At 39.1% G+C, this 26,595-nt stretch overlaps 2 protein-coding genes and 1 long non-coding RNA gene across 6 annotated transcripts in view; 1 reads left to right on the top strand and 2 right to left on the bottom strand.

Moving 5' to 3' along the window:
• ANO10 (anoctamin 10) overlaps window positions 1-9,711 on the bottom strand; it is a 135,475-nt gene extending 125,764 nt beyond the window's left edge. For all 3 annotated transcript variants that reach the window (XM_061365310.1, XM_061365311.1, XM_061365308.1), the window contains exons 1-5: window positions 9,551-9,711; window positions 8,341-8,523; window positions 6,246-6,380; window positions 4,525-4,644; window positions 1,470-2,039 (exon numbers count right to left, since the gene is read on the bottom strand). In XM_061365310.1, coding sequence (XP_061221294.1) covers window positions 1,470-2,039; window positions 4,525-4,644; window positions 6,246-6,380; window positions 8,341-8,523; window positions 9,551-9,689 — 1,147 coding nt within the window. In that variant the 5' untranslated portion in view covers window positions 9,690-9,711. The remainder of the gene's footprint in view (window positions 1-1,469; window positions 2,040-4,524; window positions 4,645-6,245; window positions 6,381-8,340; window positions 8,524-9,550) is intronic.
• The window catches only part of ABHD5 (abhydrolase domain containing 5, lysophosphatidic acid acyltransferase), a 294,222-nt gene that overhangs the window by 236,426 nt on the left and 31,201 nt on the right, over window positions 1-26,595 (top strand). The gene's annotated exons all lie outside the window — the stretch shown is intronic.
• On the bottom strand, window positions 13,962-26,366 carry LOC133218658 (uncharacterized). 2 transcript variants are annotated; one of them, XR_009727238.1, is made up of 3 exons: window positions 25,552-26,366; window positions 20,749-21,364; window positions 13,962-14,791 (listed from the first exon to the last, which is right to left on the bottom strand). It is a non-coding gene; the product is annotated as an uncharacterized LOC133218658 (long non-coding RNA). The 2 variants fall into 2 exon arrangements; XR_009727237.1 differs by lacking the exon at window positions 25,552-26,366 and having other exon boundaries at window positions 20,749-23,616.

Raw genomic sequence — 26,595 nt, 5'->3', positions numbered from 1 at the left:
CTGTGGCATGGGGGGGGAGGAAAGGGAAGGGAATGGGAGATTTCCCATTTCTCTTTGCTATTTTGTCAGACTGTACCTTTAAAGCTTTGGCTGAGCAGTAACTGAGAAGGCAGCACACAAGCAAGAGCTGTGTCAACAAGGCAAAAAGGAAACACCTTCAGCTCCAGACCTTGCTCAGGACACAACAGCAGAGTTCTACTCTGACAGGGGCGTGAAGGTGGGCCCGACACATGGAAGATGCACTCAAGTGACTAAATGCAATTTTTACTAAATGACCAGGTCTCATGATAAACAGGTATGATAAAAATTACCCCATATAGTTTCCTATGCTTTGTCAGTCTATCTGTTTAAATCAGGTATTAGCTGCCAGGTAGGAGGGGATCAATTGAAACCTAAATATGAATTTAAAAGCCATTATTTAAATATAAACCTTGAACAGCCAGAAACAAATCAAGAGATTGCCTGCTTTTGCTATTGCTGCTGTCAAGTACAATTTACTGAGCAAATAATTTCTGTGTGCCAAACCAATTCACACTTTAACACCTCTTTTTATTCTGACTTCCACATGAAACTCCCTTTCGCTTAATCTTTCTTAGGTTAATTTTCTGGGTGTCCAGCTTTAGTAACCTGGATTCTGTACTGTAAACGTATACACAAACCAGTTAACTCCCCATTAGCGTCACCTATTACCTTTGTCTGAAAATGACTGCACATGTCTATAGAAGTGCTAAAATTCAAAACAAAGACTAACATTTCACTATCTTTATGTTAGGTTACAAAACATAACACCCAATCTGTTAAGTCACACACACTAGGGAAAAAAAGCAATCTATTATAACACCCCACCTCTTCTGAGAGTGCCCAGAGGAAAATATTTCAATAGGGACATGAAATCTTAGTCTTTTATATATGTATATATATATATATATATATATATATATATATAGCATACACAAACACTCTCATATGACATTTAGTTGGTATTTTTAGACTTTGTTCCACTATCTCAGTGCCTCCATTCTCTGGACAGATAAATCAGTAGACCAAGATGTACTCAGCAAACCCAGGCTATACGTGCAACTGCCAGGGCAGTCCCTCTGGTCATCCACCTCTGAGCTCACCTCAGCAAAACCGACATTTAATTTTGCTATTGATACAGTCAAATAAAGAGCTAAATGGAAATGAGAGCTCTGCAGCAAAGGCAGAGAGAGGCTGAGGAGGAAGGCAGGATCACTTCTGATGGCATGCTAGACTTTAATTAAACCAAACGGGAAACTACAGTTTCAGAACCCTCAAAATAAATATAAGTTAAAATAGCCATCTCTTCTACCCCACAGTAAAACTCTACTTCAGGAAATTTCATTAGCATCCCACTGAACAAGAATTCAAAGTAATGTATTCTACAAAGAAACAAATTCTAAACATCTGTGATTCCAACTTTAAGGAAGAAGAGTAAACAACTTTCTTACCCCATGATGTTAAGAATTCAGCAGCATACCGATAGATACGGTTCATAATTTCAATCACAACAGCATATATGATACTGGGCACAAACAGCATCAAGCTGCTGAAGTTAGAGTCATTCTCCTCATGATAATCCAGAGCCCATTCTTCCAAATCAAAGTACATCATCATCACATACAGTGAGAAGTAGAGGCAAAGGCACACAAATGGTAAGGACACCAGATAAATCCGTAGCTGTCTCTTAATACTTGAGTACACTGGTTCCTCCCTCCCAGTGATGGGATTAATACCCAGGATGCCATGGAAGCCTGGTCTTGGTTCTTCAAATTGGCGTTTCATCAGCAGCGTCCCCCAACGGTATGTTATGGTGGCACAAATCCGCTTCCAAACTTCCAGTATCACAGTGGACCAGAGAAGGTTGAATGTGGCAAACATCACGTATTTGTCATAGTCTTCCCATGCAAACACATAATAAGGAATCCCAATAACAGCCATTGGGATCAAAGCAAATGTGAAATACTCTAAGAAGGCAAAGTAGAGTGCAATGGTTTCACCGAAGTAGCAGCGTATCTCATCTGCAGAGAAAAACAAATCAATCAAGACTACACTTAACCCAGATGTCAGTATAATATCAAACTTGACTTTACATGAGCCCCTTGGCCCATTTTTTTCTAAATAACACAGTGTATATTATACACCCTTTTATTCTGCCTTCTCCCATGTTCCAAAACCTCAGAAGGTTATCAGAATTATTATTTTTTTATGTTACATATACACACATACAGAAACGTATGTACATATAATCACATGGCAGGGAATTCAGGTATCTCAGTACTTACCATATCAGTATCAAATACATGGGGCAGAGAGAGAAACCAAAAGCATTCTTGCAAACAGCACCTACCACTGAATGGCTAGGATGACACAGAAGGCAACAGGTATCATGAAAAACCAAACTTTAACAGCAAGTGACATCTAACTTCTGAAGCTTGTCACTGGCATATATACACTTGGGAAACAAATTTGTTCCAGCCCACTCATGTCCGAAAAGGACTAGGTGTGCTTTGCCAGCCCTCAAGGAACTAAAGGAATAGCTGGAAAGGTATACTGAAATCTTAAAGATGTCAGATAGTAGAGCCAGGCTGAGACATTCCCTTCAGCAGACAACTGATATATGAAATACACACTGGTTGTACTCACCAAGATTGTCTGCCTAGTTGTTACAAAGACTTGAAAAGTGGATGCTAATGGATACATTTCACAACAGATGTATTACCTCCAAGGAGGCCAAGATGTCATCTATCTTTCTACTAATAAAAAAAAATGCAGTAGTACTATCCAACACAATCTAGACATAGCATCCCACAATAAGATCTAGAAATTCCTAGCAAACCAAGTTTAGAATGCTGAAATCTGCTTTATCTTTGCCCACCTGGAAGACCAGATTGCTTGTATGCCACTGCTATGTATTCACCAGCTTAACAGAATTATTCACCAGTCACGACATCATGACCTCTGAACTGACACTGTAAATGTCATCTCCATAATAGACTAGCACATCAAAACCTTTCGTGCAATACCAGAATATTCTTACAGCTTATGGTTCACAAAACACTACAGCAGAAATTCACAGTTGCCAATCAGTCACTGAAAGCAAGAAGGAAAGGCAGACAGAATCAGCACTCCAACATCCCTCTTAATATAAAATTTACTGACAAGTTCAAGTGTAGGTCATTAGTACCATTTCACACTTTAAACACACAGAAAGAAAGCCCTAAATCAGTACACACGTAACAGGGCTCCTGGTATTTACTTTGAAATTTTGTGTGTATTCAGTGTCAGTCAAAAAATATGTATCTTTTACATAAACAAAAGACAAGCACACAGTAAGACCCCTAACACAATACTCTGCAGGCAGGCATTATCAAGTCAGATCTTTAACTTCCTGTAGCTCAAAAAAACTATCAAGCAACTGCAAGGTGCAGAGATTAATAGTTAGGCAAACTCTCAAATGATTATTTTCTTATTTTTAAGTAAGGTTTACAGGTTTAGAATCCGGAACTTAACTTTAAACATTAGCAGGCTAGAAAATCATTTTCATTTTAAGCTTCTTCAATGTGGAAAATATACTCAGTGATGCTGGCTTGCAACAACATACAGTCTTCATACAGATAATGAATTTAAAACAAACCGCTGTAAACACACTTTTGACATGCCTACGACTCAAAATAGTTTTGGGAATTCCAGACATTGAGGAGCTTTCCTGTCAAGAGAAAACAGTCGTGACTTTGTCCATTACTGCTTTACAGATCAGGAGCACTTGTGATGTACAGACTTGTTATATGGAAGCTCACAGACACTGAATCTGCAAATTCTGAACTACCAATTTCACAAGTCCTGAACCATTTTGGGAGGTTACACGGGGAATGTTAGAATAAGAAAAAACTTCCCCATCTGGTAAAAGAACAATGGTCCAACTTCAAGATGCTATGCTAGATGATCACAGTGCAAAAGCTAAGCCCTTTGAACTTTCTCCCAGCTCCAACTTGGAAACTGTGACCAAAAGCCTATGTACAGAACTCCTACAGCCATGAGAAAGAAAATAAAGTGCACATCCAGTGCTTCACTCGAGAACAGTTGTGCTGCAAGTTGTTACAACAAAAGATTATCCTATGGCCATCTTAGAATGATGCAGAATTTGATGCAGAGACCTCAACTGCGCATGTCAACAAATCTGGAAACACGGATCCTTCCTTAACCAGAGCCTAAGCCACTCTGTCAATTCCAAGACCAGTAAAAGCAAAGATAGGTAAAACAAGGACTTTGGTTCACAGCAAAGCAACTTGGGCAGAAAGGCAGTGTTAGGAGAAGTGAACTGCAGTGGGTAACTGGAGATGTGAAAAGGTAAAGAGTTACTGAAAAAACAGACTTCTTGGTATAATACTTACCTTCCACACAAGTTTCACTTTTGGGAAGGACCCTTGGTCTTCTCACACAAACTGAAAACTTCTCCAAAAGAAACCCTGCACTTTATTTGTAGTGGAGTAAGTATTCACATACCTAATGGTTGATAGCCAACTTTCACTCGACCATACCAGCTGTGACAGAGCTTTTTCAACTCTTCTCTATCCTGCAGTGGGAAAATCTGAACTAGAATACCACTGGTCAATAATCTTCTCACTAGAAGGAAAAATTAAAAAAATAATACCTAGTACTGCTTCAAAGACGGTGAAGTTGAGATAAGCAGACAGGTCACATGATGTACTTAGCAAGCCTACAGTTCCTTTGAAATCAATCTAGCAGTTAAATCCTAAAAACAAATTATCTGCACGTTAGTTGAAAATTATTCATTATAGAGAGCAATTGGACCTCTTCCTACAAGGACTGTGCAGTCCACTGGAAGAGAAAGAGCAATCTTTTTGTATCAATTAACAATTCCATAGGTTTGTACTATAATGAGTTGCAGCTTGAAAAGTAGAAAGTGCTATAGGTCAGAACTGAAACGCCATGTGTAGCTTTGTGGGGAAAGACCTTGATCTTGCATGCAAGCAAAGAAAGACATAACAAAACACTAAATTGAAGAACCATTTTTGTATTATGGAAAACATACTAAAAACATTTTTGAATTACCAATGTGAAATATCAGTTTACACTAATTCATAAATTACAACACATCTTCATTGCAAACAAACCAAATAGTGACAATTTGTATTTAACTTTGTTATGGAAAGCAATACTACCTGTACGGATAAACAACTAACAAACTGGAAGTTACAACCATACAAATATTAAGAAGAAAATAAATGCAAAACAAGGAGAGGGTAGGCACTGGAAGCTGTACGATAGTTACTTACCACTTCCACTCAGCATTTACTTCACCTAACTAGAAAAATATAAACAGCTATATAAACAATAATTAGTGTAAACTCATCTGACATTTACATTCATTCACATTTCTTGAGCTACTGATATGCTCTTTCTTTGATGATCAATACTAGTGAATAAAGACACTTATTAAAAGGACATACAAGTATAAAGAGAAATTCTCCTAAGAAACTACAGCATCTCTGCCAATGAATTAGTTCCAGCTACCATAAATACAGCACTAGCTCTCATTTCTTCTTTCTCCCATGAAAAGGGAGCTCTTGAAGCAAAGGGGAGGATAAATGAATTCTAACGATTGAAAAAAACCTTCCTTCATATTGTGAAATTTATAGCTCTGGAACACTGTTATTCATTCCAGCCATTTTATACAAAACCAATCCAAGTATATCATTATGTAATTTTCTTAAAACCAAATATTTTGGCTACTACTTATAAAAATAACGGATGACATCAATATATATGACAATTATCCAACTGAAAAGAACATAAGGCCAGAGTCTCATCCTCACAGAAAACTGAGGATGGAAACCTCTCTGGGAGTCATCTGGTCCAACTTGCAGAGTAGCTCCAGTTTGTATCAGGCTGCTAAGGGCCTTGTCTAGAGAAGATCTGAAAGTCTCACAGGACAGTTACCACAATCTCTCTAAACCCCTGTTTCAATGTTTGATTACCCTCATTGTGAAAAACATGTTCTCAATATTTATTCAGAATTTCTCCGGTTGCACTGTGCATCCATTACCTCTTGCCCTATTACTGTGGAGTGATGAGAAAATAAAGTTGATCAAATAGTGGGATTTCAGTGTCTGAAGGATTTCTCTTCACTGCAGGACATTTACTTTTTTTCCACTGTCCTACATCAACACAGTGAATTACATAGGATAAAATACTTGGCTTACCAATTGATTTTCCTGGATACAGCTTTGCCTGAGGATATCCAGGGATCATTTTTTCATCTTTAGCTCTCAAATTTTCGAGTTCATGTTTGATGATATACTGACATTCTGCCATTGTAAGAAATTCGTGATTGTCATCTAAATCAAAAAGAAGGTAGTATGAAACTCTGCAGCACTGAAAGACAACCCTGGCAGCAATTAACAATCAAAACCAACCAGAATCAAGAAAAAAAACCCCAACATGACAATTACTGCCAATCAACATCCATTAGCAAAAACTCCACTATTTAAAATACACATCTTGGGAAGATGTTTTCTCTAACCAGCACATGTTGGCCAGTACAGTTTTGGCTGCCCCGGTGAACTAAGAAAATGAATCACTCAAGAAACAAGAACACCCCTAAGTGCTAATAGCTGGAGGCTGGGATAGTATACCAGCAAATACTGCATACTCTTGCCCTTCTGAAAGGCTATTACTTAGGCATCCACTATTTGCCAATCCCAGAACCTTCATACACCCTTCTGCCATTCAGTTACTGAAGTATTTTCATACGAAAACCCAGTAAGATGTCAGGACAAATCTCTTTTTCAATAACCATTTCACACCAAATATCACAGTATCTTGCTCTTTATTGCCCATACAACCCAATTATATGCTACTTGAGACAATGAGTTCTTATAAAAATAGATAAATAACATAAAACAAAGTAAGAAACATCTCAAAAAATTGTGAATTTTTAAGAGCTACAGTAACAACTATTGTCAACCCCATCAATTTACCATCAAGGAAACTGTAATTTCCTTGAGATAATGACCAATTGATTATTTTTTCCCCTCAGGAATAAGAAGCTATAAGTATGGCCCTGAATATACTAACTAAGAAGCCAAACCAGCAACAAATCTCTTAAGATGAAAAATAAAGTATCAGGTAAATTGGGGAACTAGAAATCCTAGTAAGAAACACAGGCTGCAGGGTTTCTTTTTCAGATGACTCATTTTTCACCTCATGTAAGCATGGTCAATTACTTTATCCTCTGATCAGATCTGGATAAAACTAAAATTATATTAGTGTTAAAAAAAAAAAATTATCTTTCAGGTTTACAGTAGTTGGAGTTCCTGCTGCTACTACAGAATCTGTTGGCAATGGCAGTCAGATTAGCATTAAGGATATAAACACACGAAAGAAATAGAAATGACCTTTGCAACTGACAATTCTTCTCCAGGCTTTCCAATTTCAGAAAAATATGGTTGGAAGAGAAGAGACACTGCAAACAGTTATTGTGCACAGCAGCAGTGTTAGATAAACTGACACCAAACAAACAATAAAACAGTAATAAAGTTGAGTTTCAGACAGACCCAAGCAGCCTTTTGTTGAAAACATGGTGAAAGTCATCACCCAAACAGGCACAGGAAAAGTATTCACAAGATTAAGGTTGAATTCAAACGTTTACCTGGACAGGAAAATAAGCTTTGCTACTGTAAGGAGTTTAAATATCGTACAGGTAACACATTTAAGACAGAATGTTACTGTGTTGGCACCACCTCAAAATTAAAAAGGAAAAGGGATTATTTCACTAATCATGCCCAAATTCCACTGCATGGCTCTGTAGTGTTATTTTTGTTTGATGTGTAAATATAATAGGAAAATGATTTTCAAATGTATTTTTGAAAATGTTTTCTCCAGCTAATTCTAAGATAAGCCTCAAAACTGGCTCACAGAAACTAGACTACTACTTTAATTCCTTTAATTCATAATGTTGATAGTTAATCCTGCACTCACATTTCTCAACCTTTTTTTTTTTTGTCTTCATTTCAACAAAATACTTTCATACAACTAAGAGAATATTTGGACCACGCAAAAGCATAAAGTCAAACGCAAGCAAAAAGTGAAAGCCATGTGAAAGGAAAAACAATTTTAATTTCATTATATGATCTGAATTCCCATAGGTAAAAATAAGTATTTTTTCATGGCTTGTTCTTTCCATTTTTGCTCACTGTTACCATCCCCAGGAATAAAAAGACCATAAAATATTTAGCAGTGTATTTGCTTATCTTTAGCCATAGCTTTCCAATGCCAAAGACCCCTAAAATTCCATACCTGCAAAATCTTTGAAAGTTTTTCTGCTGCTATATGTAAAAGTTCTCATTGAGTTATCATTACATTCCTTCACCAAACCCACAGTTTCAGCTCCCAGCAACAGCCTTAAGTGGGAAGCTCCAACTAGATATATATTTTCACCTTCTTTTTCTGTGAGCAATGGTTTAACCAGCAGTTGTGCACCTTTAAAGAAAGGCAAAATAAGGAAGAAAAATACATTAAAATTAAGCCTCAAACCCCTCACGTTTTAGCATCCATCATACTGGACCTAGCTATCAGGAGTGCTGAAGCTGCATAAGGGCACAACGAATTAAGGCTTCAACAGCACCTGAAGTCTTGCAGGGTCACCCCCTTATTTAGCTTCGATCTTTTCCCCTAGTGGTCACATCATGTAAGCAACTGATGCTTCTATAAATGGCCCCACTCTTTTTAAGGAGACGAGACTTTTGAAATAGAAACATTTCTGACTTATCTAACAGAGGCCTGAAAGCAAGTTTTTAGCCACAAATCCAACAGCCACAGAAATATTAGTGACTGTAAGGTACAAGCTACAACAGCCATAAATAATGTCTTTCTAAAAAATGTCAAAAAAAAACCCATCCCAGTCAGTCTATGGAATTACAAATTAATTAGCCTAACCTCAATTCCTGGAATTGAGTAATACACTAAACTGAGTAATGAAGTCTTTGTACAAGCCCACAAGCTACCAAAACAAAAATTAAAATCCAACATGAATTTATCAAGATTAACTTGCTTACTGCTATCTCCATTCTACAAAACAGTACTAGACAGGACAGTAGATGTGATGTGCCTTCATTTTCACAAGGCTTAGAATGTTCTCATAAGAAGCAACAGAAGGATACTCTAGACAATTACTATAAAAACTGGTATCAAAACTACATTGAAAGACAGATTATCACTGTTTCACCAAAAAAAAACCTGAAGGATTCTAGAGTTTAACAGACATGTGACCTTAAACTGATATTTCCATTAATAACTGGGTTCAGTTATTAAATTTTCATCATACCAGCATGAAGCTCTACTCTTGTATACAATTAAACAACTTCAAAAAATGCAAAATGGAGTGGGCAAAATGGGTAATTAAAGAATAATTACCACAGACTACCTGAAAACTGGTTTTCTAGGAATTCATACTATGATGACAGCCAATTTGATTTCAGAGTGTTACAGAAGGTCATACTGTACTCACCTCCCTTTGCTTTTTTGTCCACAATTCTTTTAGTGAACCATTCTATAGTTTCCGCTTTGGCACTTTTGGCAAGCTCAATTACTACCAGAGGCCTGAAGTCAGACTCACAAATATCCAGGAAAGGACAGCTTTGTGCCATCTTTTGAGAGATTGCTAAGTACAAAAACAAAACAAAAATGCCAATGTTAAATAAATATCCAGTATTAATCTAAAACCCATAAAACTTTATTATTGTGAGTTATATGTGCCTGTGCTTAGCCAAGCGGCAGGTGCCCATTTCTGTGGACCTACTATAAAAAGCAACCTGTCCAGCTGCCACTTGGCAAGATGATACCAGTCTTTGGTGTCACTTATGTCCTCCTCTCTAAGTAGGGAAATTGTTCTGCTACATATAGCAAAGCAGCAGTGATGAGAAAGTCAATAAATAAAGTAATAAAGAGATGCTATCATCAAAAACAACAGTTTGCAACTTCCTACGTGTATTTGTCTGCAAATGAAAACAAAAGAGAACAATAGTAAAAGAGCTATCTAAAACCTGTAAGACTCTCCAGGTAAAAGAGGGCAAATACATTATACTTTTAAGGAGACACCTTTTCAGTTAATCTAGTGACACTTTAAACATACCAAGGAAGCTCATACTAACTTGGGTAGGAGAGCGGGATATCTATCACACAGATAGGCAAATTATGCACAAAGTACTTATATGACATGTTTAAAGATCTGAACCAAGTGTTCTGTGACAAAATCCAGTTATAAAGCATTGAGCATCAGCATAGTTTTATATGTAAATATCCAAATGATCTATGTCAACCTTTACAGAATCACAGAACCATTCAGATTGGAAAAGACCTTTAAGTCAGACTCTTAACCTAACACTGCCACAACCACAATTAACCATGTTCCTAAAAAACACGTTACAGGACTTTTAAATGCCTCCACAGATGGCGACTCAACCACTTCCCTGGGCAGCCTTTTACAATGCTTGACAACCCTTCCACTGAAGAATTTTTCCTAATAGTCAACCTCCCCTGGTGCAACTTGAAGCCATTTTCTCTTGTCCTAGTGCAGTACCGGGGAGAAGAGACTGACACCCTCCTTGCTCCAACCTCCTTTCAGGTACCTGTAGAGAGCAGTAAGGTCCCCAATGAGCCTTCTCCAGATTAAACAACCCCAGCGCTCTCAGCTGTTCGTTGTGAGTCTTGTTGATACTGTGTCTTCAGTTTTTACATAAATGATTCTAGAGAGATCACTATACCATTATCAATACCTCTAAGCTGCTTCATACATCATCTCAGAAGTGTTAATTATAAGAAAAATTTGGTAACTAAACTACTCGGGTAAAAATAAATAAACTAAAAAAAAACAACAAATCAATAACCAAAAAAACCTACCACAGACTGAATTTAAAACTGAGGAGAAGGTTTGGAGGGTGTAGGGTTTGTTTTTATCTTGCTATTAAGTTCACTGAAGAGTTTATCTACTGTCTAAGCAGCTTTCCCCTCTGCTGCTCAAAGACTGAAATTTACTTGATTTCTAAGTAAGTTGCTCTAAGGATGCAGTTCACCTTTTATGACAGGCTTGTGTGATTCACAGAGAAATCACAATCTTCAGTATTTCATGTAAATTGTCCTGCAAAGTACAGTGATACTGCAAACATGCATATCCTAATAAACAGGATCTATTTGCTTTTAACTGGCAAAAAAAAAATAAAAACCTTTCAAAACAGATTTCACTGGGGTTTTCAGTTAGTTTCACTTGCCAGTTTCCACGAACACAATTCTGCAGCATTCAGATTTAAAGCTCTGAACCCAAGTATGTGTGTCTTTAAAAGAAATACACTATATTAATAAAGTATTTAACATCATTTTAGATACAAATCTGCATAAGCAGGTTGAATCAAAGGAAAACATCATCAGGTATAAGGCACTGTGATTGTCAATAATTGACTAAGCTGTCTTGATAAGTCACTCCACCTCATTGATTCACTTTCCATAATTACTTTTAGGATAACGCCACATTGCATATGGTGCAATTTCAAGATTATTTTAAAAATGAAATGCACTAGGTAATTATTAAATATTTCTAGTATCACTTTCCAGAACAGTTACCTTCTGCAAACAGCCTCTGTATAAACCGTACGCTACTCATTAAACTTTGGTGCTATCAGAAGACAGGCTGAACGGGGCTTCGAGCAACCTGGTCTAGTGGAAGGTGCCCCTGCCCACGGCAGGGGATTGGAACTGGATGAGCTTTAAGGTCCCTTCCAATCCAAACCAGTCCGTGATTCTGTAACTTCTTCAGAATCATTGTGCTTGAAGTGGTGACTAAGTAAGATCTGTTAATTTTAGGCTTATTACAACTGAAACCTAGAGCAAAGTTTAAGCACCCTTCCAAAATATGTTTGTGATTTCCTATACTCATTTTGAATGCTTGCCACTGACCCCACCGGATACAACTTAGCCTCTCATACCTACACTCAGCGTAACTTGAGACAGAACCAGAGCTGTGGGGAACACAAACAAAAGCACTTCTAAGCCCCAGTCCCCTTTCCCAGCCACGAAGCTCACGAAGGGCTCCAGGGCCCCTCAGGACAGAGGGAGCTCCCCGGACGAAAAGGGAGGAGAGGCCCAGTCGCCTCGCCGTCGCCAGCACAACCAGTGACTCACCCTCTCTCCCTCCCGCAAGGCCGCGGTCCGTCGGCGGACACCACCCTGTCCCCCCCACGCTCCACGTCGGACGCCTCAGGCCGGACACACCGCCTCAGCTCAACACCGCCTGCGTCCCAAGGCGGGGAAGGCTAGGCTAGGCTAGGCAAGGCAAGGCAACGCAAGGCTAGGCTAGGCTAGGCTAGGCTAGGCTGGAAGGCAAGAGGCTAGTCCCGTCACGGCAGCGAGAACCCCTTCCCGCTGGGAGACAACTGCCCACCCTCCTGTACCCATACTCACAGCCTGCTGCCGGCTCCACGTCCCCAAGGCAGGGCGGGGCCTGGCCGGGCCGAGCTAGGCGGAAACCTCTCTGCGGCCGTTGACGGGAGCTGCAACGGGGCGGCCCGACTCTGACACCGCCGTCCTCCCACTGGCGGAGGCAGTGCTGCTCCGCCTCGTTTTCGTGCTCACGGACCAAGCTGTGGAATGCTGAGGGGACTGAGGGGGTTGGCTGCTGGTGTGGGCTGCGGCGGTGTTGGTTAGCGACGGCCCTGTCCCGGTGCCGCAGTACTGTCAAAATGCTTTATTACAGTGTTTTACCAGTGCTCCTATGGACAATGAGCCCTCTTTTCTTCATCCTCTGTTTTTTGCTCATTTCCCTTCCCATGCTGTCTCTCTTGCCAGGCCAGGTTTCTTTCTGGAGCTGAAGCTGAAAGCCCTGCTCTTCAACTGTGTTAGTTTTGTTTGTAAACATATTTCTACGGGGAAAAGAGGAAAATTTTGCCTTTTTGATAACAAAGATATCTGTAGAAATTCCACACATCCACGTGTAGCTGAGAAGAGCAAAGTATGCCTTGAAGAGAAGGAAAGGCAGAGGGAGAAGCTGGCTGGCAAAATGCACTCTGCTGCTGGGTTTGTGGAAGCTTTTGTAAACCATGTTCTCCGAGTACTGTTTTGGACAATACTAGGGCGCTTGGTGTCCCTTGTGAATAGGTCAGCCTACAGACATAACCAGCGCATGCTGATCTAGAATGGTCACAGAAACTGTCCCTCACAGCTGGGAGCTTGCACTGTTTGCCTTTCTGGTTTGTGCCAAGTAAAAACCCACTGTTGCTTAGCTTACAAGCTACTGAAAGCAAATTCATAACAGCTTTTCAGGTAAGATGGAACTGCCATAAACTAATTATCTGACAAGCAACTTCATTTTGGCTTATCCAGTGGAATTAGGGACTGCCCCAGGAAAAAGACCCCTGTGGTAGAGGTTTTTTAGAGCCAATGTATAGACCCCATACAGAGCAGAAGTGCCAGAAGGTAAGCTTTATCCTTCCTCTAGCATCTGGCTATTATTCAACATGTACTTTTCAGTGTATTTGGAAATACAGAGAAAAGTTGGGTTTGTACTCCGTAGCCAGTATAAAATACCAGTTTCTGGTGATTATTTTTTTTGTTTGCTTGTTTGGGTTTTTTGTTATTTATAGCCAATGAAGCAGTAAGGGACTAGAGCACATGGGAAAATTGAGGTATATGAATACTTGAAATTCAGGCTCTACAGACTGCAGTAGAGAGTTTCAGAGAGTCAAAAGTCTGTATCAGCTAGTTTGGGTAGAATGTGTTAGTCATACTTCTTAAACTGTGTCTCAGTTTCATCCAGCTCCCAGGGGCCTACCCATATAGTTACTCACCAGTGAGTATTTCTGACTGTTAAAATTCACTTCCTGAAGATACAGCATGGGAATAACAGAAGTGGGTTTAACAAAAGTGGGGGTTTAGACATGCTTTATTCTTGTGTTTTGGTTGTTGCAAATCTCCAGTTATGATGCATCTCTTGAATATCCACAAGGTCTTCATGGGCTTTAGTCTCTGTTTTTTTAAAGCTCTCTAGCCTTCTTGGCCTGACATCTTCATTCTGCTAGTGGCTTACAAAAAAAATCCTTCTAAACCAACCTCTTACCACCTTCACTTCTGAGCTTTCAGGGCGGACTTGCCATCACACAATTACTTTGGCCCTGTGTAAACAGTCATTCAAGATCAGTGTCTTTTTTGGTATCTACTTTGTTGTTCTACTGGATAGGGTCATTTAATGTCAATAATCCTTGATGGGAACTCACATTTCCTCAATGTCATCTATCCACTAGGTGTCACATTCTTGCTATGCAATGAATTCTTAACTGTTACACTTCTTTCTAAAAGGTTCTCATTTTGCTAGCCATACATAAAGGTTAGCACATAACTCCATGTTCACAAAAGAAAACTAGGATTCATAAGTAGATGGTGGATGTGTCTAAAATGTAATCTGCATACACACACACTGCTGGCACAGTGGAAACACCACCATGGCAAAAGTAAATTACCTTGTGCCAAGCACAGTGTTGCAGTGATCAGAAATTTTCCATTAAGAGGATTAGCTAATTTAAAGATGGATCAGGTATGCCCATGCTAATTTGCAAACTGCACTATCACCATAGCTAAATATAAATCCCAAGCTTGTATCCATTTGTGACTGTAGTCCAGTCCAGTGATTCTGTTAGCTGATTATAGCATTTTAATGGTATGTCTCTGTCACAATGCAGACTGTAGCCAGAGTATAATGGATGAGCTGTAGAAAACAAAAAAGAATCCATCAGAATTTCAAGAGCAGTGGATTTTTCTTTCTGTGGTTAACTCTCTTCTCCCTGGACTAATAACTACCACAATACTTAACTAAATTAACAAGATGTTAACCTACTGTGAAGTGAAATCCTCTTTTACACCTGGTTGAAACTCTGCTCACATAGCTAAGTCCATCCAGCATCTCACTGCTACTAAGAGAGTGAGCTCTCACTTCTAGTCCACAATTACTCTGTGCCCTCCTTACCACCTCTAAGGCTCTGTGCCATTTTATCACTGCCTTTAGTTCTCACCAGATCTTTTCCTGAGCCCATGCAATTAGCTCCACAGAAACCTACCCCCTTTTGACTGGTTTTGCTTTGTCCTATTTTTAGTGATCAAATAAACTTGGAGAAAGACTAGATAAGATCAAGAGCTGGCACAAGGTAAGCATTTTTCCATACAGCAAAACTTATTAATTCAAATGCATATAGATAGATGTATGGTATGACAACCATACCCTATATAGTCACATAAATGAGATTAATATTGGCTCTTACCTGAAGTTACACATAATAGCAATCATTCTCTTCAGATTTACCTTTACCTAGGTTTTGAGGTATACTGAAACTCTGTTTTCATGAAAGGAGCAATTAACAGTAAAATATACTTTTCATTCACAAGCTAATGACATACTGTAAAATAGATGATGGGACACCTAAAGTTACAGGCTGTCATGGTAATTACATTAAAATTTTTGTAACTAAATTTAAATTTATGTATTTGTCAGAAACTATATTGTGCAGCCGATTATGTATCTATATAACACATATAATCGGTATGTGTTACTAGATAGCAGAATCTACACGTTCTAACCAAATGGGCAGAGACTGGACTCATTAGTAACCATGGTGCTATGACTGATGCTATGCCTCACATGTGGTACAGACTCAGTAGATTGTGGTTTTCAAATACCTGTTTTAACAATATCTCTGCCTGGATTTAGGAACCAAAGGAAGATTTTGCTAATACTTTGGTAGGCTGCTAAATTATGATTGTAGTAGAAAGAGCTTAACTAAGGTTTGAGAGAGGCAAGTTCAGGAATTTAGTATTCAGTAAAAGTCCTTCCAGCCACTGCCTTTGAAGTAATTCTGAAAGTAATGCCAAAACAAATCCCCTTACAGTCCTACTCTGAGAGGTCTGAATTATGAATAGGAATGGCCATAGGATGGTTGAGGAAGTTAATGCTTCCAGTTGTTTTTCACCCTTTGTGACTCAATTCAGGTGCAGTTCAGCTGCTGGATAAGCACAGCATGAGTGAGGCTTTAAGGCCTACCCAAATCAGAGAGCAGGAATACCATCATCTGATCCAAACTACATCAGATGTGCATATCGTGGTTTTTGTTGTGCTTCATGAAATATTTCATGTGTTATTACAAACAACTTCATAAAAGTATCTATATAAAATGAAAATACCACATCTCTACTTTATGTGGTCCATTTTACTCTAACTTAGAAGTAACTTGAAGCATTAACTTGGGAGCATGTCTTTTATGGAGTTCTCAATTATGAAAAGTTTTTCTAGCTGATTCTTCATACTGTCATAAATTGATTTCTCTAGGGAAATAATGCTGGCAAAACACTCAGAGATTTGACAGCTGTCCAATAATTTTAAATCTGAAGACTCTCAGATCTGCTTTCCTTTCATAGAGTATACACTGTTGTGTTGTATGATACATTTACAAGTCTTCATATAACTTCTTTGTTTACTTACTATGCTTTAGTAAGAACTGTACATCTGTTCATTTGACTGTTCTCACCACTGTTTGCAAAATGTCAAAACTAGTTAAATCCATTAAACTACAAATACCCTAATTCTGTTAATTTCTGGCCTATTTCTAAAGGCCCAAGCTTGTCATTATTACTGCTTTCAGTCTAGTTTACATACTACATCTACATACTCAGAAACGTAGCTTCCCCTTCATTTTCAGACAGCCCCCAATTGATGCATATGGGTATCTACTCATCCAAGACTCCAAACCAGAAATTAAAACCACAAGCCTTGAATAAATCTCTCCTAATTTTTTTTACCAAAATATAAAAGTGATCACTGGATTTCACAAAATTATGGAACTTGTCACCTTAGAAACCAACAACACCAAGAACAAAATATTGAACAAATGAAAATAATACCATTTGAAATAATCAGTGAAACACTGCAAAGAAATCACTAAAGTAATACTAGCTATTAAAGGAAAATTGGATGAGTCAAAAGAGAAAGTCTTTTGCTGTGCTCTCCTCTACAGGGCTAGTGAACAAAGCACTGACAGTACAAGGAGGTGTGCATACGCTGTTGTTAAAAGACTGCATGTGCTGATCTAGTTCAATGTGTACTTTCATATACCTAGTTAGTTCCTTGAATACAAAGTCTGGTACAGTTTTTCACCATCTGAGTCCATGTGGGTCTGAAGTGCTGTTAGAAGTGTTCAGAGCATGGGGAAATAAATATACATGGTGTATTCTGTCAGTTCTGTGTGGTTCGGTTGATACGCTGGAGGGAAGGAATGCCATCCAGAGGGACCTTGACACGCTTGTGAGGTGGGCTGATGCCAACCTCATGAAGTTTAACCATGCCAAGTGCAAGGTCCTACACCTGGGTTGGAGCAATCCCAGGCACAGCTACAGGCTGGGCAGAGAAGAGATTCAGAGCAGCCCTGCGGAGAAGGACTTGGGGGTGCTGGTTGATGAGAAAATAAACATGAGCCAGCAGTGTGCGCTTGCAGCCCAGAAAGCCAACGGTATCCTGGGCTGCATCAAAAGGAACGTGACCAGCAGGTCGAAGGAGGTGATCCTGCCCCTTTATTCTGCTCACCTGGAGTATTGTGTACAGTTCTGGTGTCCTCATCATAAAAAGGACATGGATCTGTTGGAACAAGTCCAGAGGAGGGCCACGAGAATGGTCAGGGGACTGGAGCACCTCCCATATGATGATTGGCTGAGAAAGTTGGGGCTGTTCAGCCTGGAGAAGAGAAGGCTGCGTGGAGACCTCATAGCAGCCTTCCAGTATCTGAAGGGGGCCTACAGAGATGCTGGGGATGGACTCTTCATTAGGGACTGTAGTGATAGGAGAAGGGGCAATGGGTTAAAACTTAAACAGGGGAAGTTTAGATTGGATATAAGGAGGAAATTGTTTCCTGTTAGGGTGGTGAGGCACTGGAATAGGTTGTCCAGGGAGGTTGTGAGTGCTTCATCCCTGGCAGTGTTCAAGGCCAGGTTGGATGAGGCCTTGGGTAATATGGTTTAGAGCAAGGTGTCCCTTGCCCATGGCAGGGGGGTTGGAGCTTGATGATCTTAAGGTCTTTTCCAACCCTAACTATTCTATGATTCTATGATTCTATAACATGAGACACTCTGCATGCCGTAAAAACCCTTAAAAATCTTTTTCCCGGGGAATCTAGTCAGGTACTGCAAACAGAGTTTGGAATGCATTCATTTTTTTCAAGAAAAATAAAGTTGTATTTTGGTAATGTGATATAATGAAGTCTGTGTTCAGTTCACATGTAACAAGAGTGACAGATGTCTGGGTACAGGCAATCTCAGTTAGTCCATCCTGGGTGTGAGGGGGTGTATGTAAAGCTGTTGTGTGAGTCACAGTGAGTCCCTCTAGTATTCATGTAAGGCTCTAGAGCTCATGGAAACACAACGCTTAATATATTACTGCAGTATTGGGGTGGGGGGAGGCTCTACATGAGGATGACAGATGAAGATTTCTCTATTCTGTGTAGGGCCATGTATTGGAGGTGTGCACTCTTGCCTTATCAGGCTGTGTGGCAAGACACACTCCCCCAGAGGTCGACTAAGGCAGGCAGGACCCCTAGGCTGGGATGCAGAATGAGATGGACCAGCAGTGTAGGCAGGGCTTACTTGGCTGTTAAAGACAGCCCCAGCTTCTTCCCAGGCACATGGGACTGAAGACTCTTGAGAGAAGCTGCAGTGCTATATTAATAGCACTAGTTGCCTGTACAACAGGAGGGAACTACGTGGTTAAGGCTAATGTTAAGGTGCGGGAGGATTAAATATTCTATTGCTTTATTAAATCCACACCTGCAACAGTATCTATCAGTCTTTCTCACTTAACTGAAACAGAACTTGTCTGCTCTTCTGGATACTCTGGAAATACTGGTAAATACTTGGTGGCTGTCAGCACTCATTTATGTTGTCACTCTGAAGCTACCAGCTTACTAACAGAAGTGAGAGTAAGAAGCAGGGTTGGTCCTGGGTCCCAGCTGAGACAGCTTGTCTGAAATCCCAGTTCCAGACTAAATCAAAAGGTTTCACGTGTCCATAAGTAGTCACCACGCCTGTGTAACTGCACAAGAAACACAGTCAAGGCATTCCCTCAAGCACCTACAAGTGGCTGGTGGTAAGGGCTGAAAGACTGCCCTTAGTGGTATATGACGACTGTCTGTAGAGAGATGGGTTTCCACATGCCAGACAGATAGGACTTGTTGGAAATTTGTGTGTCTGGAAATATGGATCCGTGCAAAAACTGATAGAACAAACTATTCTGGGACTGTTCCTGCTTAATATGGTTGTATACTCTGAAACCACTGAGAATGTATGCAGCTGCAATGTTTTATCAATTCAGAGAAGTTTGAAACTCACACTAACCTAGGTTTGAAACACTCCAATCTAAAACATTCTGGCATTTAACATTCTTAAATGCAGAGAGATAGGTAAATGGCAGAATTAAGATAAGTACTTGCAATATGAGATTGTGTAATTACAGTAGCTCACACTGAAAGTAATGATCCAGTTGGTAACACTGACATAGCATGCTGTAGGGCTACAGATACCGGCATCATCTATCCCGAAGGATACACTGTGAATGTATTTAGGTTTTCCATATCCCTTGCTTATGCAACTGTTAATAAGAAGCAATACTGAGTTATCAGATACTTTGGATTTGTTCCTTAATCATTAGTGAAGTAATCACACACCCTTTTCTGACATTTTTAAAGAGGATTTCAAGATTGAAAGATGAAAGGCATTTTGCCTTCAACAGACAACAGTTGCGCCTCAATTAGTTAAATGGTCTTTCAGGAGGCCTTAATATATTTTTTGGATTTTGTTGTATGACCAAACTAATGTTGTGTGACAAATACTAAGAAAAACAACACAAGTTTTCCAAAATCATTGATTACCAAAATGCAGAGCTCTTACGGTAGATGAAGTATTATTTGTGTAATATTATTTATTGTAGATATTAACATCTTCCTGGATTTTGTTATCTAGATCTGTAATTGTTTTATGGGCTTTTGTGGTTGGGTTTTTTTTTTCTTATTTTGTTTTGTTTTTGTTTGGTTGTTTTTTTTAATTTGTTTGTCATGGGGCAGTTACATTTAATTGTTGATTTATTCACTATGTCTCGTTAATCCACTCTTTGAGGGATGCAGTGGATAATAAAGTTAGTTCACCGATGTGTTTTTCTAATTTCAAAACCCCTATACATTTATTTATTATTTAAAATGTACATAGAATCATCAAATCATAGAATAGTTTGGGTTGGAAGGGACTTTCAAAGGTTATCTAGTCCAGCCCCCTGCAGTTTTCATGTCAAGAACATACTTGAATGAGGAAAATCATACAGAAATTACAGTTCTTTAAAAGACCAGAAGGAACAATACCTGAGCATTTAACTGGAACCTTTATTAAAGTTTCTTCCTTACTAGGTACCAAATCAAGTAAAAATGTAATCGAAGTCATGTACCCAGTACTGTATAGTGTGGAATCTGCTCTTGCATAACTCACACATACATGATTTTTAAATGTGATCTATTTGTATTGGCTCCACTAAGTTCAGTCCATGTAACTGAAGTATAAACTTCTGGGATCTGTACATCAATGCTCTGACACATCTAGGTAAGGAATTGGTTCCCCAGACAGGTTCCTCCACATGTCTCTTACCTGATGGAGTGTCAGCTGGAGCCCCTTGGGTGACCTTTCAGCTGCCACTCACAGAATTCATCTGCATCATCTAGTGCTACTTGACACACCCTTGGGTATCAAAGCTATCTGCAGGGACTGGCAGATACACCACAAGACTAATGGTGGGTCTGCAGCTTTCTGAAACAGCTGGAGGACAGGAGAGATGTACCACATAGCAACTAAAATGGTACTAGACAGCTAATGCTTAAGCAGTTTATTTAGTTTTTTGCTTCTCCAGTGAGGTGGGCACTTCAGTCTTTTGCTTGAGAGAGCAGTGTTCTGCATCGACCTCACAAGCCAGCAGTTCTTTGCACAAGAAGTTTCCCATCAATAACATGATTATAGAAGTTATTCTCATTAGGATTGTCAATAAGCATATGTGATAATTGTGTTTCACACAGCCTCCAGTAACATCTTCACAGAAATAATATTTGGTAATACTGTTAATAAATTGAATGTCTAGGTACTTAACTCATTTCAGGCATGTGCTTCTACATCATATCACTATCAATTACTTCTCTCTTCACAGAATTCTAATTCCTTGATTTCTGTTATCGCCCCAGCAGTACAAACCATAATGGAATTTTGGGTGCACCTACAAAGAAAATACATGCTATTAAACACTCACATATGTGTGTTTACTTAGCCACATACCAGTAAGCATATGGAATGTTTTGACAAGAGTAGATTTCAGAAGTTTCCCCTTCCTCCTCAGACTTGTTCTACATGTCCAAAATACCTACACAGCAAAATCAAGATGTGCCTGTAGCATGAGGAGGTGTATTTGTGCTATCTTTAATCCTGTTAAAGATAGCACACATACAAGCAGCAGTGAAGATACAGCAACACAGGCCAGACAACACATTGTATAAATTGTACAACCCATACAAAAATCTAGCAACATGCTCTGAACCTTCCTGTTGTACTTTTTTTGCCGGCTTCTAGCGATCAGTGACCACAGGTTTGAGGTGAGGTTTGTATCTGGCTGCTATCTTCAACAGCAACCAACAGACACATTCCATTACCCCACCTACTCCCTCTTTCATAGTACTGGCTCCTCAGACTGCAACAGCATCACATTCCACTATTTTTGTCACATGAAAATGTAATTCCTTCTTCTTTTTATCCATCCATTATATGATTCACAGGATGTTCCTAAATCTTGTATTGTATTGAAGCAAGACTGCTTGCTTTTTATTTACCTTTCCAAACTATCCCTTGCTTTAAAGATTTTTCTTGTGCTGCTTTCCATTGTCACTCTTCTAGGCCAAGAATTCTAACCTTTTTTAACCTCTCCACACATGGTAGCTACTCACTATCTCTGAAAGTCTCTGCCACACTTCCTTCAGCTTTTTCTTGTTCTAGTCTACTATACCTTTTTCAAAATGGTATAAGCAAAACTCCATACAGGAGTAAGAATACCTCAGCTCAAATTAAAATGCTTTAGTTTATTCCTGTAGTATACTTTTACTAGTCTAGGACTAAACCAAAAAGATTAATTCATGTAAGGAATGAACTTGCAGCTATAGTATACATCTAAAAAGGAGATTAAGTATCTCCCTGTTTATCTATAAATATTGGTATTCCCATAAATTTGGTAGTGATTGGCCTCTCCTCTGCATAATGGTGCCATTTTTGTAACTGACTAAAGAAAAGCAATAGGGAGCTACTCAATGTTACACAGGATTTACTGTTCGTAAAACAACACATCTGTAATAAGACAAAAGTTCTGCTGAAACCAAGGTGCCAGACAAACCACATACATTTAAAAATCTGAAAAAATATTCAACAGCAAGCCATTTGTATTGCCCAAAGCATAGAGAAAAGCAAGATGAGACCAAGTGCCTGACTTAGAAGTGTATCCAAGCAACAGCATTAAGACGCAAAAGAAATAGGTCATGTGAAGAGAAGCACCAAATTTAATAATCAAATGTATATTCAGCAGCAAAGATGAAGAAGGGTTAGTGAAACAACATCAAGAAAAATTAGAGAAATTAAAAGATTCCTGAAGCTGGGAAACACTTGGGGCAAAAGCTCTGCCCTTGATTGCAACAGTGCAACTGAAAAGAAATTCCATGACAATTAATGGAGTTAAATTGGTATGAAACATAAAATAAGTTGAAGCAGATTCTCGTCCACTATTCTATTTTTGATCAGCTTAATCCCAAATGCTTGCCTAAGAGCTGTGGTTGGTCTCTGTGCACATGCAGATGGAAGCCATGATGTGTTAAGAAGTTGGTACAAAAGTAAAATGGCACAACTTTTAACTGACATCACAGGGTCTTGCAGGCAGATTGGGATTTGCTTTTGATCCTAATTAGGTCAATGACAAAACTCCCCTACATCACGCAGAATCAGAGGCTTGATTTAATGAAAAGGTGTGACCACAGCTGCTGTTGGTATCCCATCTGGATCTAGTCAGTTAAGCTGAAGAACTTGTTCACCAAGGAGCTTACCTGGAAGTGTGAACAGCTAGCTGTCTTGAGGCACAGATGTGGTAACACTGTTCCACAACCAGTTAGGAAAACAATTATACTCTCTTTCTCTCTGTAAAACATTTACTCAATTTCAGAGACTGACTTGTTAAATCATTGAATGCTTGTGGAGGGCATTTGTTGTAATACTGGAGTTTTTGCCACATCAGGTGCACCAACTCTGCCATTCATAAGAGCCATTTCTTCCACTGCTGAATTGCAGATTTTTCCACCTTTGGACAAGCTCTAAGCAATGTGAGCTCTCCCTGCCCAACACAGAGGCAGGTCATGCAGCCATGACAGCTAATAGCTGCGGGACAGCTGAATTAGGACCTCAGCTGGAACTGAGACACACAGCATCCAGGAAAGGAAAGGGCTGCCTCCATGAACAGCAGGGTCACTTGTCTTCTCCTACTTGGCTCAGGACTCAGGAGGAGCTGTGCTCTGGAGGTTCCCTGCCTCTCATAGCAACAGTTTAGAACCACTGTGTTGCTGTGGGAAGGAGTAGTTCCAAAGCCAGCCCTCTTCTAAAGTCCTGTGGAAGAGACCAGTGGGAGAAAGAACCCTTTTCCCTCAGAATTAATAGCGTATTTTCATCCAGAAGAAAAAAAATATATACATATTGCCATATACCATAGCACTTTGAATGGTAAGATTATGTAAATATGTATTTAATTTTAAATGCAAATTCATTCTGTAGATTTGCTGTCTCTGAAAACAGCTATTGACTTTGCTCTGTGGGCACTGCTGAAAACAGTGGGCAGAACAGAATTATGTAATCATGCTAAATTCACCTTTATTTATCAGTAACCATCACAGTAAAAAATACTGACTGAAATCCAGACAAGCATGACAAGGCTGGGGTAAGAACTAAAATAATGTTGTATAAAGGGTAGCACTGTGGTTTGAACGTGGATGCAAAGGTTGAGTATAGTTTGGAAGGACAGCGTATCTGTGCGATGCACCCATCAAGCAAACAGAAAAAAGCCAGAGAGCAAGAGAATCAAACAGTTGTATGTTACCAAGAGAAAGTCAAAAGAACAAACTGTAAAAGAACAAACTGTAAGCAATCTCCCTCATGTTGCTCGATTCTTCCCCTTTTCAGAGCAATAAAGACTTTGCATACATTTCTTGTAAATAAAAACAGTGCACCACAGATACCTGAGCTCTCTGTCACTGCATTACCTCATTTAAAAACAAACAAAAACCCAACAAAACTTACAAGGCTGAATTAGGCCAGTGGCAGAGGTTACAAATGGGAAAAAATACTTCTGAGTTTAAGCAGTTACTCATCTTGACATTGCCTTATAAAAGTTATCTTTATGTTAAAAAGGGCAAACTCCAAGGAGAGAAGTATTTTCCACTCTACTACTACTTACTACTACTACTATTTTCTACCAGCTAGAATCAGTACAAATAATAAATATTCCCTTTTGCCTTACTGAGCCCTAATGATTTGTTAAAAGATAACAAAGAAGGAACAATTTAATTTCAAAAGAAGAAACAACAGTTAAAAAATTGTAACCAAATAGGTTTACTGACTTTAAATATTTCTTTCAGTATTCTCTTCACACACACAAAGAAAAAAAATTTATTAGTAAAGGTAATTATTGTTTACTCTTGTTGTATACATAAATAACTGGGACTCAACATGGCTGGAAAACTTTATTTTTATTAATCTGGTTAAAAATATTGAGAATTTATTATTTTATGTAAAGAATAGAGAAGTATTAAAAAGAATATTTTTAGCAAAAAAAAAGCCTGCAGAAGGAAATTATTTCTCAAGAGTAATGACTGGAAATTCTCAGGTTCAGAGATTACCAGATACCAAATACAATATCTACAAGACACTTCTTGTGTTTACCCATGGCTGATGTTTGAACATTGTTGAACAGTTATGTACTACAACATAAGTTTTAAGGTTAGAAAAAGAGATATAGTTTTATGTATGAAGATAACTCCAAAACATTGCATGAGTTTGTACTTACAAGCAACAGGGTTAGGGTGAGATCAGGATTACAACAGAGAAATTGCACCGTGTTTCACAGGTAAACTAACTTAACTAGAAGCAGGATTATGAGGAGGATTTTTCAGGTTGAAACCTTCAAGTAATATCAAGTGGAGTGCCATGGACATCAGGACATGAGATGGGGAAATGGGTGCAGTGGTGGCCAGGATCCACTTTTCACCAAGGCCTGTAGTGATAGGACAAGGGGAGAAGGTTTCAAACTGAAAAAGGGTAGATTTAGATTTTATATAAGACAGATGTTTTTTATAATTGAGTTTGGTGAGACACTGAATAAGTTACCCAGAAAAGGTGTGGATGCTCTGTCATTGGAAGTGTTGAAGGTCAGGTTGATGGGGCTTTGAGCAACCTGGTCCATTGGAAGGTGTCCGTGCCCATGGCAGGGGGGTTGGACTAGATGAGCTTTAACGGTCCCCTCCAACCCAAACCATTCTACAATCTTATGACATTAACAACAACAGAAATACAGGGCTCAGAAGGGTCCTTAGATGATCATACTGATAGGCAGCTCCACTACACCTATAAAATATCTGTTTATAGAAGATATGTACATAGCCAGTTCTTAAAGACCCCATAGCCTGTTCTTGACAGATCCTGACCATACCACTGGCAATCTTTCTTCCAGTACCTCTAGCCTTGAAAAATGTTTGTCCTAATGTTTAACCTAAAATATCCTGGTTGCAATTTCTGCCCCTGGTGGGTGTAGAAAACAGGTTATTCCCATCTCATAAGTAACTTCTCACATGTTTGTGGACTGTTTATGTTGTCATTCTTTCCTAATTAAACAATCTGAGATAATTCACTGTTTCCCTTAGACCCCTTCACATTCTGTTTACTCTGCAGGTGGTCCACATCCTTCTTCATGTGTAACATCCAAAACTAGCTTTACAACTGCTAAGCAAAGCAGAATTCCTTGCCGAGTCTTTCAGACTCTAATCCTCGTAATTCATCCCAGCAGGTCTCTTATCTTTTTTTCTTTGCAATAACAAGGCATAGTTGACTCACACCAGTCTGTGACCACTCAAAGCCTGAGTTACTGTTGTACAGAACTGCTACCTACTCAGTTTTCCCAACTGGTTGATTATTCCTACTGTTTTGGTTGATTAGCTTCCCATATTTTTCATACTTCTAATTGAAGATTTTTATTTTTTTTCTGTCCCTGTCCTACAGCATACTTACTCCTTCCCAGCCTGATAGATAGTAAGCATTTTCCCTTTTATGAGTATTCATCTAGGTCCCCAGATTCAGGATCTGTGCAATCCAACTTGATACACATTTCCATTTCAACAGAGAACCACCCCCTATTCTGGTTTTGCAACAAGCTTT

Source organism: Neopsephotus bourkii, unplaced genomic scaffold (genome assembly GCF_033783945.1).
Source record: "Neopsephotus bourkii isolate Nb327-2 ecotype Australia unplaced genomic scaffold, CSIRO-AGI_Nbou_v1 NB_1280, whole genome shotgun sequence".
In the NCBI taxonomy this organism is placed as follows: domain Eukaryota; kingdom Metazoa; phylum Chordata; class Aves; order Psittaciformes; family Psittacidae; genus Neopsephotus; species Neopsephotus bourkii.
Note: the sequence above shows the minus strand (reverse complement) of the source record. Positions and strands in the feature narration are given on the sequence as shown.